The sequence below is a fragment of the Chiloscyllium plagiosum genome, chromosome 25 (assembly GCF_004010195.1).
Source record: "Chiloscyllium plagiosum isolate BGI_BamShark_2017 chromosome 25, ASM401019v2, whole genome shotgun sequence".
NCBI classification, from domain to species: Eukaryota; Metazoa; Chordata; class Chondrichthyes; order Orectolobiformes; family Hemiscylliidae; genus Chiloscyllium; species Chiloscyllium plagiosum.
In genome coordinates this window covers 48420598-48438444 of record NC_057734.1, presented here as the reverse complement: position 1 = coordinate 48438444, position 17847 = coordinate 48420598, and the positions used below count along the sequence as shown (strand labels likewise).

Here is a 17847-nt window from a genome sequence, read left to right as displayed (position 1 = left end):
CAACAACTTGCCCACCACTGAGATCAGGCTCACTGGTCTATAGTTCCCTGGTTTGTCTTTACCGCCCTTCTTAAACAGTGGCACCACGTTTGCCAACCTCCAGTCTTCCAGCACCTCACCTGTGACTATCGATGATACAAATATCTCAGTAAGAGGCCCAGCTTCCCACAGAGTTCTTGGGTACACGTGATCAGGTCCTGGGGATTTATCCACTTTTAACCGTTTCAAGACATCCAGCACTGCCTCCTCTGTAATCTGGACATTTTGCAAGATGTCACCATCTATTTCCCTACAGTCTATATCTTCCAAATCTTTTTCCAGAGTAAATACTGATGCAAAATATTCATTTAGTATCTCCCCCATTTTCTGTGGCTCCACACAAAGGCCACCTTGCTGATCTCTGACAGGCCCTATTCTCTCCCTAGTTACCCTTTTGTCCTTAATTTGAGGGGTCCTATTCCGTCCCTAGTTACCCTTTTGTCCTTAATATATTTGTAAAAACACTTTGGATTTTGTCAGACTTTGCTCCTTTGAAGTGCCTTGTGACTGGTTAAACATGTGGAAGGCGCCACACAAATTCAGTTTATTAATGGAGTTGTTATTGTATTTGTTCATGAGGAGATATTAGGCTCAGCAAGATGTGGAGTTGTCAACTCCTGCAATCAGGTTTCTCCTAAAAGTCCTGTTTCAGTCATTCAATTGTGACAGCACAGAATCAATTGATCTCTCAAATACAGAGAAGCAAGTTACCTTGTAATTTGGTCCCAGGACTTGCCTCAACAAACAGTTTACCTTTCAGTAGTTCCTTTAACATGGAAAATGATCCCAGGATTTTTCAAAATATACAAGTCAGAAACAAAAGAAGATTGAGTAACATACTCAGATATAGATATTCATGTGTTAGAACAAAGAATAAGTAGTTACAGGATTGCTCAATCCTGCACCAATCTGGCTCAAGTGGTGCTCTTATAGCACGGTTGTAGTATTCCCACCTTTGAGCTTGGGGTCAACTCCCACCTGCCCCAGGGGTGTGTAGTAAGATTTCGAAACTATCTATATGTCTAGCTCAGGGATGAGTTCCCTCATGCCCTTCACAAACACCCATTCACTTTCAGATCGCACTATAGCTGCCAAGCGTTTCTCTGCATAGATAGGGAGGATATTAACACAGAAGATTGTCCCATTACTCACCAAAGGTCATTGGAACCATTGTAACTAATATAGAACATAGAACATAGAATAATATGACAGGGCAAATCTACTCAATGAAACATGACTACACTTACCTAAGTTCCCACATTAACTTCAAAACCTGCTGCTTTCTCCCATTGTTAACATCACAGATACAATTATACTCATACTAACCTTGTGCTGCTGCAGTTTCTGACACACTTGGAACTGGAGTTGGAGCTGCTGGTGTAACCATAGCTGGTGCTGGCATTGTTGGTGCAGTCACTACAGGTGCAGGACTGGACGTTGCAGGATTGGGCTGGATTACACTAACAGGTGTGCTGGTTGGTGACATCAACAGATGTTGTGAAGGGTCTCTGTACATGCAAAGATCTATCATTCTGCCAAGGCTGGGGTGAGGTGGTTCAGAAGACGTCAAATGCATGTATGTAGCCAGTAAACTCTCACCCAGGCACCGCCACCTATAAAAAGAAAACAACAACATATTAAATGACTGTGTTACCTGAAGGAAATGAAGCATTGGTCTTTCAACAATACAGTTCACAGATGCTCGTACAAGTTCTGACAGAGGGATAAATCATAGTTCAGAGACTTCGTCTTCTTGATGATTCAATTGAGATGCAATTCTGAGTGGATGCCAGCATGTAGAGAAAAAAGGATGGAAAACAACAATTCACCCCACCTGAAATAACTCTTTAGTTCCTGACTCTGGAATTAATTTGTAAAAGGTGATTTTTAAGATTCTGCTTGCATTTGCTTCTTCCACAAAAGATATTTTTGTATGCAATTCCCAGATACATACTGGAACCTTGAGATGCTGAACCAATTGTGCATATAAACAGTATTACCTATCAGTACAAAATTATACCGGATTAGAATCAGAAAGGGAGTGGTAGAGAAGGGGAAAACAGTGACCCAGATGTTAAGAAGAAAGAATTAGATTAGATTCCCTACAGTGTGGAAACAGGCCCTTCCGCCCAACAAGTCCACACCATCCCTCTGAAGAGTAACCCATCCAGATTCATTTCCCTCCGACTAATGCACCTAACACTACGGGCAATTTGGCATGGCCAATTCACCTGATCTGCACATCTTTGGACTGTGGGAAGAAACCTGAGCACCCGGAGAAAACCCACGCAGACATGAGGAGAATGTGCAAACTCCAGACAGACAGTCACCAGAGACTGGATTCAAACCTGCTAACCACTGAGCCACCATGCCACCCACACAGATGGAAGATAAAAGTAGAAGTCAAAACAACGTAAGGAACAAGGGTTCAAATAGAGTTACAACAAGAAAGCAATAAGCATGAACTAGTTAAACCAATGGGTCTGTTTCCGTACTGTACGACTGTATGATTGCTAACACCAAAGTAAATGGAACAATTCAAGATACATTCAAATCAGCTGTGCAGAAATGCAATTTTCGAACTAATTAAAACAGAACTGGAGGCATCATTCTGTCAGTCAAAAAAAACAGGCATTGATAGACTCACAACAGTATGTGATGGATGGCAGTTATAGGAAGGGGGGAAAGTCTCAGATACAGTCACATAAATGGGTTAACTCCAGGAAAGGTAAGAGAGGTAGGCAGGAGTCTTTTGTGGCTATACCCATTTCAAACAGGCATGCTGTTTTGGAAAACGTAGGGGGTGATGGATTCTCAGGGGAACGTAGCAAGAACAGCCAAGTTTCTGGTATTGAGACTGGCTCGAATGCAACGAGGGGTTCGTCAGGTTCCAACAGATCAATTGTGTTAGGGGACTCTCTAGTCCGAGGTACAGACAGACGTTTCTGTGGCCAGCAGCGAAAAAACAGAATGGTGTGTTGCTTCCCTGGTGCCAGGATCAAGGATGTCTCAGAGGGTGCAGAATGTTCTCACAGGGGTGAGGGGCCAGCAGGAGGTCATTGTCCACATTGGAACCAACGACACAGGAAGGGAAACAGATGAAATTCTGAAGGGAGATTAGAGAGAGTTAGGCAGGAATTTAAAAAGTAGGTCCTCAAGAGTAGTAATACCTGGATTACTCCCGGTGCCACGAGATAGTAAGGGCAGGAATAGGAGGATAAAGCAGGTGAATGCATGGCTAAGGAGCTGGTCTATGGAAAAAGGATTCATATTTTTGGATCATCAGAATCTCTTTTGGGGTAGAAGTGACCTGTACAAGAGGGGGAGTGGCGTTCTTGATAAGGGATAGCATTACAGCTGTACTGAGGGAGGATATTCCCAGAAATACATCCAAGGAAAATATTTGGGTGGAACTGAGAAATAAGAAAGGGATGATCACCTTATTGGGATTGTATTATACAATTCCTAATAGTCAGAAGGAAATTGAGAAAGAAACTTGTAAGGAGATCTCAGCTATCTGTAAGAATAATAGAGTGGTCATGGTGGGGGATTTTAACTTTCCAAACATAGACTGGGACTGCCATAGTGTTAAGGGTTTAGATGGAGAGGAATTTCTTAAGTGTGTACAAGACAATTTTCTGATTCAGTATGTGGATGAACCTACTAGAGAAGGTGTAAAGCTTGACCTACTTTTGGGAAATAAGGCAGGGCAGGTGACTGAGGTGTCAGTGGGGGAGCACTTTGGGGCCAGCGACCATAATTCTATTGTCTAAAAGTTGAAGCTCTAAATTGGAGAAAAGACTAACTTTCATGGTATTAGGCAAGAAGTTTCAAAAGCTGATTGGGGGCAGATGTTCGCAGGTAAAGTGACCGCTGGAAAATGGGAAGTCTTCAGAAATAAGATAACGAGAATCCAGAGAAAGTATATTCCTGTTGGGGTGAATGGAAAGGCTGGTAGGTATAGGGAATGCTGGATGACTAAAGAAACTGAGAGTTTGGTTAAGAAACAGAAGGAAGCATATTTAAGGTATAGACAGGATAGATTGAGTGAATCCATAGAAGAGTATAAAGACAGCAGGAGTATACTTAAGAGGGAAGTCAGGAGGGCAAAAAAGAGACATGAGATAGCTTTGGCGAATTGAATTAAGGAGAATCCAAAGGGTTTTTACAAATATATTAAGGACTAAAGGGTAACTAGAGAGAGAATAGGGCCTGAGCTGAAAATGTGTTGCTGGAAAAGCGCAGCAGATCAGGCAGCATCCAAGGAGCAGGAGAATCGACGTTTCGGGCATGAGCCCTTCTTCAGGAATGAAGAAGGGCTCATGCCCAAAACATCGATTCTCCTGCTCCTTGGATGCTGCCTGACCTGCTGCGCTTTTACAGCAACACATTTTCAACTCTGATCTCCAGCATCTGCAGTCCTCACTTTCTCCTCAGAGAATAGGGCCCCTCAAACATCAGCAAGGTGGCCTTTGTGTGGAGCCACAGAAATGGGGGAGTAACTAAATGAGTATTTTGCATCAGTATTTACTGTGGAAAAGGATATGGAAGCTATAGACTGTAAGGAAATAGATGGTGACGCCTTGCAAAATGTCCATATTACAGAGGAGGAAGTGCTGGACGTCTTGAAATGCATAAAAGTGGATAAACCCCCAGGACTCTGTGGGAAGCTAGAGAAGTGATTGCTGGGGCTCTTACTGATATATTTGTGTCATCAATTGTCACAGGTGAGGTGCCGGAAGACTGGAGGTTGGGTAACATGGTGCCACTGTTTAAGAAGGGTGGTAAAGACAAGCCAGGGAACTATAAGCCAGTGAGCCTGACATCGGTGGTGGGCAAGTTGTTGGAGGGAATCCTGAGGGACAGGATGTACATATATTTGGAAAGGCAAGGACGGATTTGGGATAGTCAACATGGTTTTTTGTGTGGGAAACCATGTCTCACAAACTTGATTGAGTTTTTTGAAGAAGTAACAAAGAGGATTGATGAGGGCAGAGCGGTAGATGTGATCTACATGGACTTCAGTAAGGCGTTCGACAAGGTTCCCCATGGGAGACAGATTAGCAAGTTTAGATCTCACGGAATATAGGAAGAACTAGCCATTTGGATACAAAACTGGCTCAAAGGTAGAAACAGAGGGTAGTGGTGGAGGATTGTTTTTCACACTGGAGGCCTGTAACCAGTGGAGTGACACAAAGATCGGAGCTAGATCCTCTATTTTTTGTCATTTACATAAATGATTTGGATGCGAGCAAACAGGTATAGTTAGTGAGTTTGCAGATGACACCAAAATTGGAGGTGTAGTGGACAGAGAAGGGGGTTACCTCAGATTACAACAGGATCTGGACCAGATGGGCTAATGGACTGAGAAGTGGCAGATGACTGAGAAGTGCGAGGTGCTGAATTTTGGGAAAGCAAATCTTCGCAGGACTTATACACTTAATGGTAAGGTCCTAGGGAGTGTTGCTAAACAAAGACACCTCGGAGTGCAGGTTCATAGCTCCTTGAAAGTGGAGTCGCAGGTAGATAGAATAGTGAAGAAGGTGTTTGGTATGCTTTCCTTTCTTGGTCAGAGTATTGAATACAGGAGTTGGGAGGTCATGTTGCGGCTGTACAGGACATTGGTTAGGCTGCTGTTGGAATTCTGGTCTCCTTCCTATCGGAAAGATGTTGTGAAACTTGAAAGGGTTCAGAAAAGATTTACAAGCTTGTGCCAGGGTTGGAGGATTTGAGCGATAGAGAGAGGCTGAACAGGCTGGGGCTGTTTTCCCTGAAGTGTTGGAGGCTGAGGGGTGACCTTATAGAGGTTTCCAAAATTATGAGGAGCATGGATAGCATAAATTGACAAAGTCTTTTCCCTGGGGTCAGGCAGTCCAGAACTGGAGGGCATAGGTTTAGGGTGAGAGGGGAAAGATATAAAAGAGACCTAAGGGGCAACCTTTTCACATAGAGGGTGGTACGTGTATGGAATGAGCTGCCAGAGGAAGTGGTGGAGGCTGGTATAATTGCAACATTTAAGAGGCATCTGGATGGATATCTGAATAGGAAGGATTTGGAGGGACATGGGCCGGGTGTTGGCAGGTGGGACTAGATTGTGTTGGGATATCTGGTCGGCATGGACGGGTTGGACAGAAGGGTCTGTTTCTATGCTGTACATCTCTATGACTGTACGACTCTATGAGTACAGCGTGCTGAATGAGAAAAATAGACAGTGAGGCAATGATTGTAAATTTTCAACAACTCAAGTAATGTCACCAACTTTGTCAAGTAGTGTGAAAATATGGCAGTGATAATCAGGAAATGTCAACATATCATTTTTGCCAGATGCTGACACCCCAAAAGTAGCTTTGAAGTCAATATTTTAGCAATGAATCTCGTTCCTAAAGCTCTAACATGTATCAGGAGAAGCATGTGCAACAGAATGGAATGCTAAATGCAGCCATTTGGTTATTCCAGTGTCTGGAGGTTATCACTGACCAGAAGCTGAACTTACTAGCCATTGACAAGAACAAATCAACCAGAGGCTAGGAATCCTCACTCACCTCCTAACTTCCAAAGCTATTCATCATCTTCAAGGCAGAAATCAGGACTGTGATGGAATATTTTCCACTTGCCTGGATGGGTAAAGCTCCAACAAGTCAAGAAGCTAGTAACATCCAGGACAAGGCAGCTTCTTTGACTGGCACCCCATTCACCACCAACACAATGGCAGATTTATGCACACCCACAAAATATATTGTTGTGACACATCAAGGCTCCTTCAATAGCATCTTCCAAACCCACAAAGTCTACCACAGAGAAGGACAAGGGCAGTAGGCACATGGGAACACCAACCCCTGCAAGTTCCTGAAGCCACACACCATCCTGACTTGGAACTATATTACCATTCCTTGATTTTCGTTGTCAAAATCCTGGAAGTCTCTTCCTAACAATCTGTTCCTATATCCCAAGGACTGCCACAGTTCAAGTATGCAGCTCACCATCACCTTCTCGAAGGCAATTAGGGATGAGCAATAAATGCTAACCTAACTAATAATGCCCATATCCTATCAATGAATAAAAAATATCCAAAGCATGTGACATTAAAATGGTAATTAGTGGGAGCACTGTTCCTAAGCCAGATGCAGGATTGGATTAAGAGAATGATCAATATTTAGGACATTTGTTCATTTGCAAAAGCTCCTAATGAATTCTATCCAGTTCATTCACCACAGTTCTAGCACAGTACCTCAAATACTGAAACCCAAGTTAACATTAGCAAGATGTGTCAAAAAAAAACATTAGTTCCAGTCATTACTAAACTGTGATAAGATTTGTTCTCATTTTATTCAACTTCACAACATTGAATAGCAGACTAGTTATTTGCTTTAAAAGCAAAGAAATAGGTACACAAACAACCTTTCATGTATGTTTACCAGTGAGTCAGGGCAGCAGTTAGACGTACAGGCCCACAGAGATGAAATGTACATTTACAAACTGCCACTTAACCATTACATACGTGAAGTGAGAGATTGGTTGTGTTAGTTGAAGATCTGGCTCCTCTTCTTGTATTGACAATGCCTGTCTCTTCCTACGGAGTTCGAGAGCTTCCTCAATAACAGCTTTAGCCTCTGCTGGATCCACATCCAATGCATGAATAGACATGTCGCTAAAAAGAAAGGATTAAAGCAGAGTTCAGAGAAGTTAAGTATAACAGTACAAGTTAATTTTTATCCTACTTCATGTTGCAGCAAGCACAGTGGTGATCAACATGCAGGAGGTTACCACTGACCAGAAACTGGAATAGACCAGCCATATACATTCGGTGTCCATAGGAACAGATTAAAGGCTAGGAATTCTGTCATGAGTAACTCATCTCCTAACTTCTCAAAGCTTGTACATCTTGCAGAAGGCACAGGTCAGAAATGTGATGGGGTACTCTCCTCTTGCCTGGTTGGGAGTAACTCCAAAAATGCCTCAAGAAGCCTGAAAACATCTACAATAAAGCAACCTTACCCAGTAATTTCAACCTTCACTCCTTCACCACTGGCACATAGTGGCAATGTGGACCAGCTACGAAATGCATGGCAGTAACTTACCATGGCTGCTTTGACAGCACCTTCTAAATCCATGACCTCTATGACCCAGAAGGACATGGTAACACCACTTGCTGCAAATTCTCTCTTAGCCACTCACTATCTGGACATGGAAATATCTCACTGTTCTTTCAGTGTCAATATTCTGGGTCAAAATCCTCATATTTTCTTCCAAACAATAAACCCCAAGGACTGGAATGTAGCTTACCACCACGACCACGGTAATTGGGCAATAAAAACTAGCCGAGTCAGCAACCCCGACATCCCATAAGTGAATTAAAAGAGAAAACATTCTACCTGACTCTAATTCAACCAAACTTACACACTTTATCAAGCTCTCAACATGGAGTGTTGTCTTTTGGCAATTCATATCAAGATATTGCGTATATTGTATCTGCAATTTTCGACCCAACACCACAACTCACCCACATATTTCTATATACAGAAGCCTATCCAAATGTCTCTGAAAATCATTGATATATCAGGACTGGACCACATAAATGCAGTATGAAGGAAATGCTGTATTGTCAGAGATTGCAGTCTCTGGATTGTACATTAAACATTTCAATTATGAGATAATACATTATTGAAAGTGTGTAATAAAATCAAATATATTGTATTCCATCACAGTGTCACTGTGTCAAAATCCTGGAACTCCCTCCCTGGCAATATCTACCTTCATTAAATGGACAGCTGTGGATTAAGACGGTAGCTTACCACCACCCACTGAAGGGCAACTAGGAAACAGCAATAAATGCTGGCCCAGCAAGCACAGTCCCTACCTAGAACACAGAACATGTGGAATACAGAAACCATTCCACTGCAGGAAAAGACCATTTGACCTATTGAGTCTGAACCAACCTTCCAAACAGCATCTAACTGAGACCCAGCAACCGCAACCCCCCACCCACCAACTCCCCACCTTATCTTCGTAAACCTGCATTTACCATGGCTAACCCACCTAACCTGCACACTACAGGGTAATTTAACATGGCCAATCCACCTAACTTGCACATCTTTGGACTGTGGAAGGAAGCAGGAGCACCCGGAGGAATGCCCATGCTGACACGGGGAGAACAAGCAAACTCCAAACAGTCACCAAAGGCTGGAATCGAACCTGGGGCCTTGACACTGTGAGGCAACAGTACTAACCACTGAACCACTGTGCTGCTCCCTATCTCATGAATGAGAAGAAAGTCAATACCCAAGACAACATTCCTCCCTCAACCATTATCAGTTCATTAGGTCATCTATCTCATTGCTCTTTCTGAAGCTTGCATGTGCCAAAAGGCTTCAGTGTAGATCAACACAGGTCCAATTACCTGCATTTGTAACATTACAATTGTATTACCTTTCAGATGAATATAAACCCCTCTTAGCTAAATTTCATTTTGAACCTCCAGCCCCCTGCATTTATCAATCTAGTCTGTTCCTTTACACGGCATGCCCTTCAGAATTTGGATTAAGTCCAGGGAAGACACTGGGGCAGTGCAAATATCACTGGACGTGTAAACTAGTCCAGGCTAATGCACCAAGACCATGGGTTCAAATCCCATCTTTGCAGCTGATGAAATTTAAATTTAATTGCTCACTCTGGAACTGAACACTATTCTCATTAATGGTGACTTGTAAGTTAAATTGTAATGATCGTTATAAAGACCTATCTGGTTCACAAATGTCCTTCAGGAAAGGAAATATGCTGTCCTCCGTCCCCTTTACTACATTTGATACATCAACCAAGTCTGTTAGCTTCCTTATCAAAATGCCTGCTGTCTTTAAAATCTGAATCACAGTCTCACTTCTCCTCTATACTTCTACTCACAACATCCTCATAACAGTTCCAGTTTTATAGTATATGGGGAAGTGACAGCCTAGTGATATTATCACTCGACTGTTAATCAGAGATCCAGGTAATGCTCTGGGGACCAAGGTTCAAACCCCGCCATGGTAGATGATGAAATTTTAATTCAATAAACATTTGGAATTAAGAGTCTAATGACGACTGCAAATCCATTTTTGATTATTGAACAAACCAAACTGATTCACTAATATCCTTTAGGGAAGGAAACTGTCATCCTGACTTAGTCTGGCCTACACATGACCCACAGCAACGTGGTTCACTTTTAACTACCCTCTGGGATGGGTAGTAAATGCTGGCATAGCCAGCGATGCCCTCATCACGTGAATGAATAAAAAAAATTAAACACATAGGAAACTATTGTCAAGATAAAGAGGAAAAAGAGAGAGAAAGGAAAACAAAACCTGAGGGAGGGAGACAAGTGAGGGATTGCAATGGATTAATCAAATCAGATCATCTTGCTCAAACATGTGTCCCAGAATAATAATATGTTAGCTGACAAGGAGTGTTTTACAGTAGACCCTCAGGTCACACTAATGACACTGGCTCCAAGTCTGTAAAGGCAATACTATGGACTGTAAAGTCCATAGTACTGACATCATACTATGGACTTGAAGATCCTTGACAAACTATTCTTAGAATTCAAAATACAAAGATAATACACAAGTACAAGATGATGAAGGCTTCAAAATACATTAACCTAATACTACATAATTGGTAGGTGTATTCAATAAACCTTAAAGAGAGGATACAAAGTGTTGGTAAGATTACTAGAAACAAATTGCATTTGAGAGAAAAAAAAGAGACTGAAATAGAGAGAGAATAGCACAAAGCTTCAGATCAATCAAGATAAGATTGATAAGATAAATTAATTTTAAAATAAAACACAAGGTTTTGTTAAAGGTTTGCCTCAATTCACTATCAAATCATCAGGTTATAGAAAGCATAGAGGGGACTGGAGGATATCAGTGGTGCCTCTGTACCGTTTAACAGGGTTATGGTAAAACCGAAAACAGAGTGGTCTAAAGGAAAATTTGACTGAAGTGTTCAAAAGTATGAAAACCTATGATAAAGTGAGAAAAAGCTATTACCACTGGCTAAAGCATCAGTAACTCAAAAAGGAAAGACTTAGCTAAATGGTGAAAGAGACAAGCGACATGAGCAAATAAACCATATACAGTAAGTGGAGATCTTGAAAGGGTGGTGGAAGCAGATTCAGCAGTGATTTTCAAACATGAAGATAAGAGCAAACATCAGGGGATTAAATTGTACGTGTCACCATATGTCATCCCTGAATATCATACCATCAATATTGCAAGACTCACCACTGACCAGAAACTTAATTGGACCACCGTGGCACTAGAGTGGCTAGCACTGCTGCCTCACAGTGCTAGAGACCCGGGTTCAATTCCCACCTCAGGAAATTGTCTGTGTGGAGTTTGCACATTCTCCCAGTGTCTGCGTGGGTTTCCTCCAGGTGCTCCGGTTTCCTCCCACAGTCCAAAAATGTGCAGGTTAGGTGAATTGGCCATGCTAAATTGCCCATAGTGTTCGGGGATGTGTAGGTTAGGTGCATTGATCAGAGAAAATGTAGAGTAATAGGGTAGGGGAATGGGTCTGGATGGGTTACTCTTCGGAGGTACAGTGTGGACCTGTTGGGCCAAATGGTATGTTTCCACACTGTAAGCAATCTAAATACTATCATAAGAGCATGTCATGGGCATGGAATTCTGCAGTGAGTAACCCCCCAATGGCACAAGTCAAAAGCATGATGGAACATTTCTCATTTGTTTGCGTGAGTGCGGCTTAAAAAGCACAAGAAACATGCCAGTTTCCAGGTCAAAGCTGTCCACTTGATAAGCTTCTCATCCACCATCTTCAACAATCACTCCCTTCACTACTGATACATTGCAGGAACTCTCCAAAGATGCTTTGACAGCACTTTACAAAACTGTAATCTCTATCACCTAGAAGAGCAAGGACGACAGGTGAATGTGAACACCACTACCTACGTTCTTCCCAAAGTCACAGACAATCCATTGTGAAACTGCATTGCTGTTCCTTTCATCATCGGAAAAAAAAACTGTGGGAGTATCTTCACAGCACAGGCTTCAAAGCAATTCATCACCAACTTCTTAATAGCAGCAAATGCTGACCCTGCCCATCAAAGCCCACAGTCCATGATAGAATCATCAGTACAGAATAGCAAAATGATGAATGCATCTCACTACAGAAAAATCTGAAGCAATGGGTAAAACTCTTGGCATTAAAAGCTTGATCTAGCTAGAAACAAGAGTTTTGACTACAACTGTCATTAAAAGGCACAATGTATTAACGGAAGAGTGTTTTGTAATTTCTGCTTAAGAACAGAGAAGTCAAAAAAGTTCACCAAACATTGGAATGCTACGAAGGGAGTAGAGATATTTAATTTCAAAAACTGACTTATGTAGAGGTTGCATTAAATGTGATACCACAAAGGTTTGTGAAGATACTTGGCTTCCAGCTGAGTGCAACAGTATTCTGAAACAGGAAGGACTTCCAAAACAATCCTCAGATTTTGCTCCTTGCCTTCCCTTTTCATTGCCAAATATTGAATTAGCTCTCCACTCCCCTTCATTGCATTTTGCATATGCTCATTCTGAAGGTTGGTTCTTAGCTCAGTCTGCTGATACTTCATCTTGAGCTGTTTTCTTGGCAGCTTTTGGTAGTTTGCCATTACCTACCACTCAAAGGAACAGGACACGGAGGTAAGTCTCAAGTCTACCTCAACCACAAAGGGGATTGAAACATAGCTACTGACATTACTCTGCATACATATCAGCAACCTAGACAACTGATCTAACCAGTTCCCTGCCCCTTCAGTGTCACTCACTGCTCATTCATTTAGTATTCTGTCCACCTTGACTCACTGTCATTTACTTAGAAGTACCCCTTCTCGAACCAACATATTCCTTCCTCCTCTTAGCATCCATTTTACTCCCAGTCTCTCAACATTAGTTATTTTATCCCATCTTTTCTACTCATTATATCCCTCATTACACTAATCATCTTGTATCTCGCTTCAGTACATCCACTTTGTCACTTGATTCTCAATTTTCTCCTTCTCCACATCATCCATTTCATCCCCAAACCCTTGCAAACCTCTCACTATCAACCACCCCAATTTCAGTGCCATCCATCTCCCTGACTTTTTCTTCTTCCTCTCCCCTTCATTATCTTTCTAATCGACTCTCACCCCATCTGTCTTCTGTCCTCATACCTGGTGGCAGCTTGTTTGCCTCCATTTCAGCTAATCCTCAAAGTTCAGTTCCCATCTTCTCTTTCAAGCTGTACAATTTGTTACTTGAACTTAGAAATTTGATGGTTTTTCAGTATTTTTCACATACGCAGGAACAAAACTTTCAAACTCATGGTTCTCAAAAATTATTACAGGCCGACCTCAGTGCTAAAAATAAATTTGCTGTGGTGCAGACTACAATTTTCTTTGCTACTACTGGCAAGAATAGAAAGACAAATGCATAGTGCCAAACCATATTGGGGGTCTATAGTTACAGGTTAAAACCTTACCATTTCAAGAACATACGGAAGGAATCCTTTCGCAAACAAGGCTGTTCTTCAAAAATCTTCTCTTTCAAAACTAAACCCTTGCTGTAGCGACAGTCCTTCTCTAGAGCTTTACAGATATAATACAGGCAATCTGAAATAGAGAAAATCAATGTGACTTTGGTGCTTTTTTTAAATTATGTATGAAATTTGTTTCTTAAGCTGCCACTATCAATGTCCCCTTCAAAATCTATCATAACTTAATTAGCTTCATAATCCATATTAAAACTTATGCATGGGCCACAATGCCTGTCTGTTTTGAATGACCTCTAAAATAGACATACTAAGTATTCACCAGCCTGAAAAAGATCAAATATACCAAACAACCCTTATAAAGATCAATGATTGGGAATAATTCTGCTGTTTTGAGATACTTCCAACAATTTTAAAAATGCTCCTTTCAGGTTCAAGCTAAATCCTATATTTGAGGCAAAAACAGCAGCAATATGCAGAGTGCCACAGTGTATTCTGGGCAGAAATTAATTACGTGGCTTAAAAGATCTTGGAATTTTGGGCACAAGAAGTTACATCTACAACTGTAATATATCTAAGCCCCTCAATCTTTTACATCTCTTGTTTTGATCCCAGGAGATGGTAATATTGGACAACTCAGATCGCAAGTTGAAAGTTGTTATAATAGACCATATTTTAAATGTTGGCATTTGCTCAATGCGGTGGATACCACAGACACATTCATGGGAGGCTGCAGAATATTTTTTAATTAACAGAACACAAGTTTATTACAAGAGAAAACAATGCTATACATAGAAGTGGGTTAAAACGATCTGAACATAAACATCAAAAGATTTCAACCTGTAACTGTCCATTACATAGAAATGTCAACATCACAACTTTTAAACTGATACTTTCCTTTTGACTGTTGAGATTTTTTTTTATTTAAAAACAATTTCTTTTTGAGTCTGCTGGTACAAGCCACTCACAATTCTGAACTTGATTTCTATCCAGAGTAGAAACCACTTATGTTGAGGTACTGCTTCCCCTGAACCAATTTGATTCTCCTGCTGGGAGAAACGATTCAATTTTCTTAACTGAACTCTAAATTCTTCAGAAATAAAACTCAACCTTCTGCTCTGAAGTCAAAATTAAATTAATTGCATTAGTGTGTTTACTCTGCCTATCACAAAACAGCAGTGCAGACATTTTCTTCCAACACACTACCGGGATCCTGCCAGGCACTCCACTCCAACTATGTGCTTTCTTAGAAAGAATTAGTTTGGTCCCTGTTCCAAATTGACTTTCAGACCTTAAAAAAAAGCTTCACTGACCAATATTCATCTGCTTCAGTGAAAGTGTATTTAGAATAGAATAGAATCCCTACAGTATGGAAATAGGCCCTTCAGCCCAACAAGTCCACACTGACCCTCTGAAGAATAACCCACCCAGACCCTATTGCTCCATATTTACCCCTGACTAATGCACCTAAACCTACACACCCCTGAACACGATGGGCAATTTAGCATGGCCAATTCACCCTAACCTGCACATCTTTGGTTTGTGGGAGGAAACCAGAGCATCCAGAGGAAATCCACAGGGAGAATGTGCAAACTATACACAGACAATTGTCTGAGGCTGGAATCGAATCCGGGTCCCTGGTGCTGTGAGGCAGCGGTGCTAACCACTGAGTCATCATGCCCCCCCTTATTTATTTGCCCAGAGGACAGTTAAGAACCTAGTGTACAAATAATAAAAGGAAAGCTCAGTGCACTCATTAAAGAAAATGGCCTACACTTTATAATCAGCAGCTTAGTGACAGCATTCGCCACTGACTTCAAAGATAGTACCTACAAAAATCTAATGATTTTATAGTGGATTTCACTTTTCCTCACATTAATCTGATTTGCAAATCAGCTATAGGAGACCATGAACATCCAGCAAAGAGTGCTAAACAGGCTGAGCATCAAATCATAACAAAACGTTCTCACAGACAAACCATGAAGGAAAAATGTACCATAATCCTTCACTTTTTAAATTATTTAACTGACAGCAAAATCTTCATGGATTAAAATAACTGAAATATAAAAATTAATTGAAAATACTGGATTAAAAGCATAGAGAATTATAATGGAGAAATTTGGCACTCCATAAATAGAAAATAAGCTTTTCACAGTTCATAGAACATAGAAAAGTACAGCACAGAACAGGCCCTTTGGCCCAAGATGTTGTGCTGAGGTTTAATCCTAATGCAAAATATAATAACTTAACCTGCGCACCCCTCAATTCACTGCTTTCTATGTGCGTGTCCAGCAGTCACTTAAGTGTTCCTAATGACTCTGCTTCCACCACCACCGCTGGCAACGCATTCCATGCATTCACAACTCTCTGCGTAAAGAACGTACCTCTGACACCTCCTTTATAACTTTCTCCTAATATCTTCAAACTATGACCCCTGGTGCCAGTCAATCCTGCCCTGGGAAAAATTCTCTGGCTATTGACTATCTATTCCACTCATTATTTTGTACACCTCAATCAGGTCTCCTCTCTTCCTCCTTCTCTCCAGAGGGAAAAGTCCGAGCTTATTCAACCTCTCTTCATAAGACAAGCCCTCCAGTCCAGGCAGCACCCTGGTAAACCTTCTTCCCCTCTCCAAAGCCTCTGTATCTTTCCTAGAGTAGGGCAACCAGAACTGGACACAAAATTCCAAGTGTGGTCTCACCAGGGACTTGTAGAGCTGTAGCAAAACCCATGGCTCTTAAACTCGATCCCCCTGTCCAACCCTATCCATTTGGGTGGCAACTTTGAGGGATCTATGTACTTGCACACCTGTTACCCCACACTGCCAAGAATCCTGTCTTTAATCCTATATTCAGCATTCGAGTTCGACCTTCCAAAATGCATCCCTTCGCATTTATCCAGGTTGAACTCCATCTGCCATTACTCAGCCCAGCTCTGCACCCTGTCTATGTTGCACTGCATCCTGCAATAGCCGTCGATACTATTGACGACACCTCCAACCTTTGGGTCATCTGCAAATTTACTAACCCACCCCTCAACCTCCTCATCCAAGTCATTTATAAAAACTACAAAGAGCAGAGGCCCAAGAACAGAGCCCTGTGGGACCCCGCTCAACACTGACCTCTAGGCAGAATACTTTCCATCTACAACCACTCTCTGCCTTCTGTCAGCCAGCCAACTCTGAATCCAGATAGCCAAATCCCCCTGTACCCCATACTTCCTGACTTTATGAATGAGCCTACCATGGGGAACCCTATCAAATGCCTTGCTGAAGTCCACATACACCACATTCACTGCTTGATCTTTGTCAACCTGTCTTGTCACCTCCCCAAAGAGCACAATAAGACTTGTGAGGAATGATATGCCCCTCACAAAGCCATGCTGACTGCTTTTAATCACACTATGCTTTGCTAAATAGTCATAAAATGTCCCATTAACCATATTCAATAAAATCTTACCACCCCACCCCCCCAATATAATGCTAGCTTTATTAAAATCTAAACTTTTCTTTCACTAAATATCAAACAATACACGGACAAGCTAAACAAAGAACAGCTAGGGAATTCCTGGAAGCACGGTACTCGCCCTCAGACTACATCCACAAACACAATGACCTGGAACCAAATTATAAACCGCTGCAATGGAAAAACTGAAACCGGCACCAACCAGAACCATATCAATTCAAAGCGGAACATTACAGCAGCGCTTCACAGGAGGCAAAACAGCACTGATGATGCCACCTAGAAAGAGGATGAAACTTCTGCCACAAACCTACCAGCTTGGTAAACAAACCAACAACAAATCAAACCAGCTCTTAAGCTACAGATCTTCACAAGAAGCTTAAACTTCACATCAAACTCAAGGTCGAGTGTGTGTTGCTGGCAAAGCACAGCAGGTCAGGCAGCATCTGACGTTTCGGACATAAGCCCTTCATCAAGGTTCAGACATTACAATTGTGTATGAGGAGAATGCTCAGGTCACTACAACAAATTCCTAGAATTCTCTCCCTAACAGCATTGTAGGTGTACCATCACGTGGACAGCAGCATTTCAAATAAAAAGGTCAGTCACTGAAATGCCTGGGGCAATTAGGAGTGGACAATGAAGGCTGGCCTGGCCAGCAACACCCATATCCCATGAAAGAACTTTGTTTTATAAAATGAGTAAGCGAAGAGAGGCCATCACTAGTGAAACAATTTCTGAATAAATTGGCACAAAATCTTTTAGTTAGGATCCCAGTGAAAAAGGAACAAATTAAGGGCAGGAAGCAGAAACCAAGTCAAGAAAAGGCACAGTGGCT

General features: G+C 41.7%; 1 protein-coding gene across 4 annotated transcripts in view; it reads right to left on the bottom strand.

The window, feature by feature from the left end:
• Window positions 1-17847, bottom strand: part of cabin1 (calcineurin binding protein 1) — a 487520-nt gene that overhangs the window by 459126 nt on the left and 10547 nt on the right. For all 4 annotated transcript variants that reach the window (XM_043716137.1, XM_043716140.1, XM_043716138.1 and 1 more), the window contains exons 6-8: window positions 13540-13669; window positions 7538-7687; window positions 1366-1652 (exon numbers count right to left, since the gene is read on the bottom strand). In XM_043716137.1, the coding sequence (XP_043572072.1) occupies window positions 1366-1652; window positions 7538-7687; window positions 13540-13669 (567 nt within the window). The remainder of the gene's footprint in view (window positions 1-1365; window positions 1653-7537; window positions 7688-13539; window positions 13670-17847) is intronic.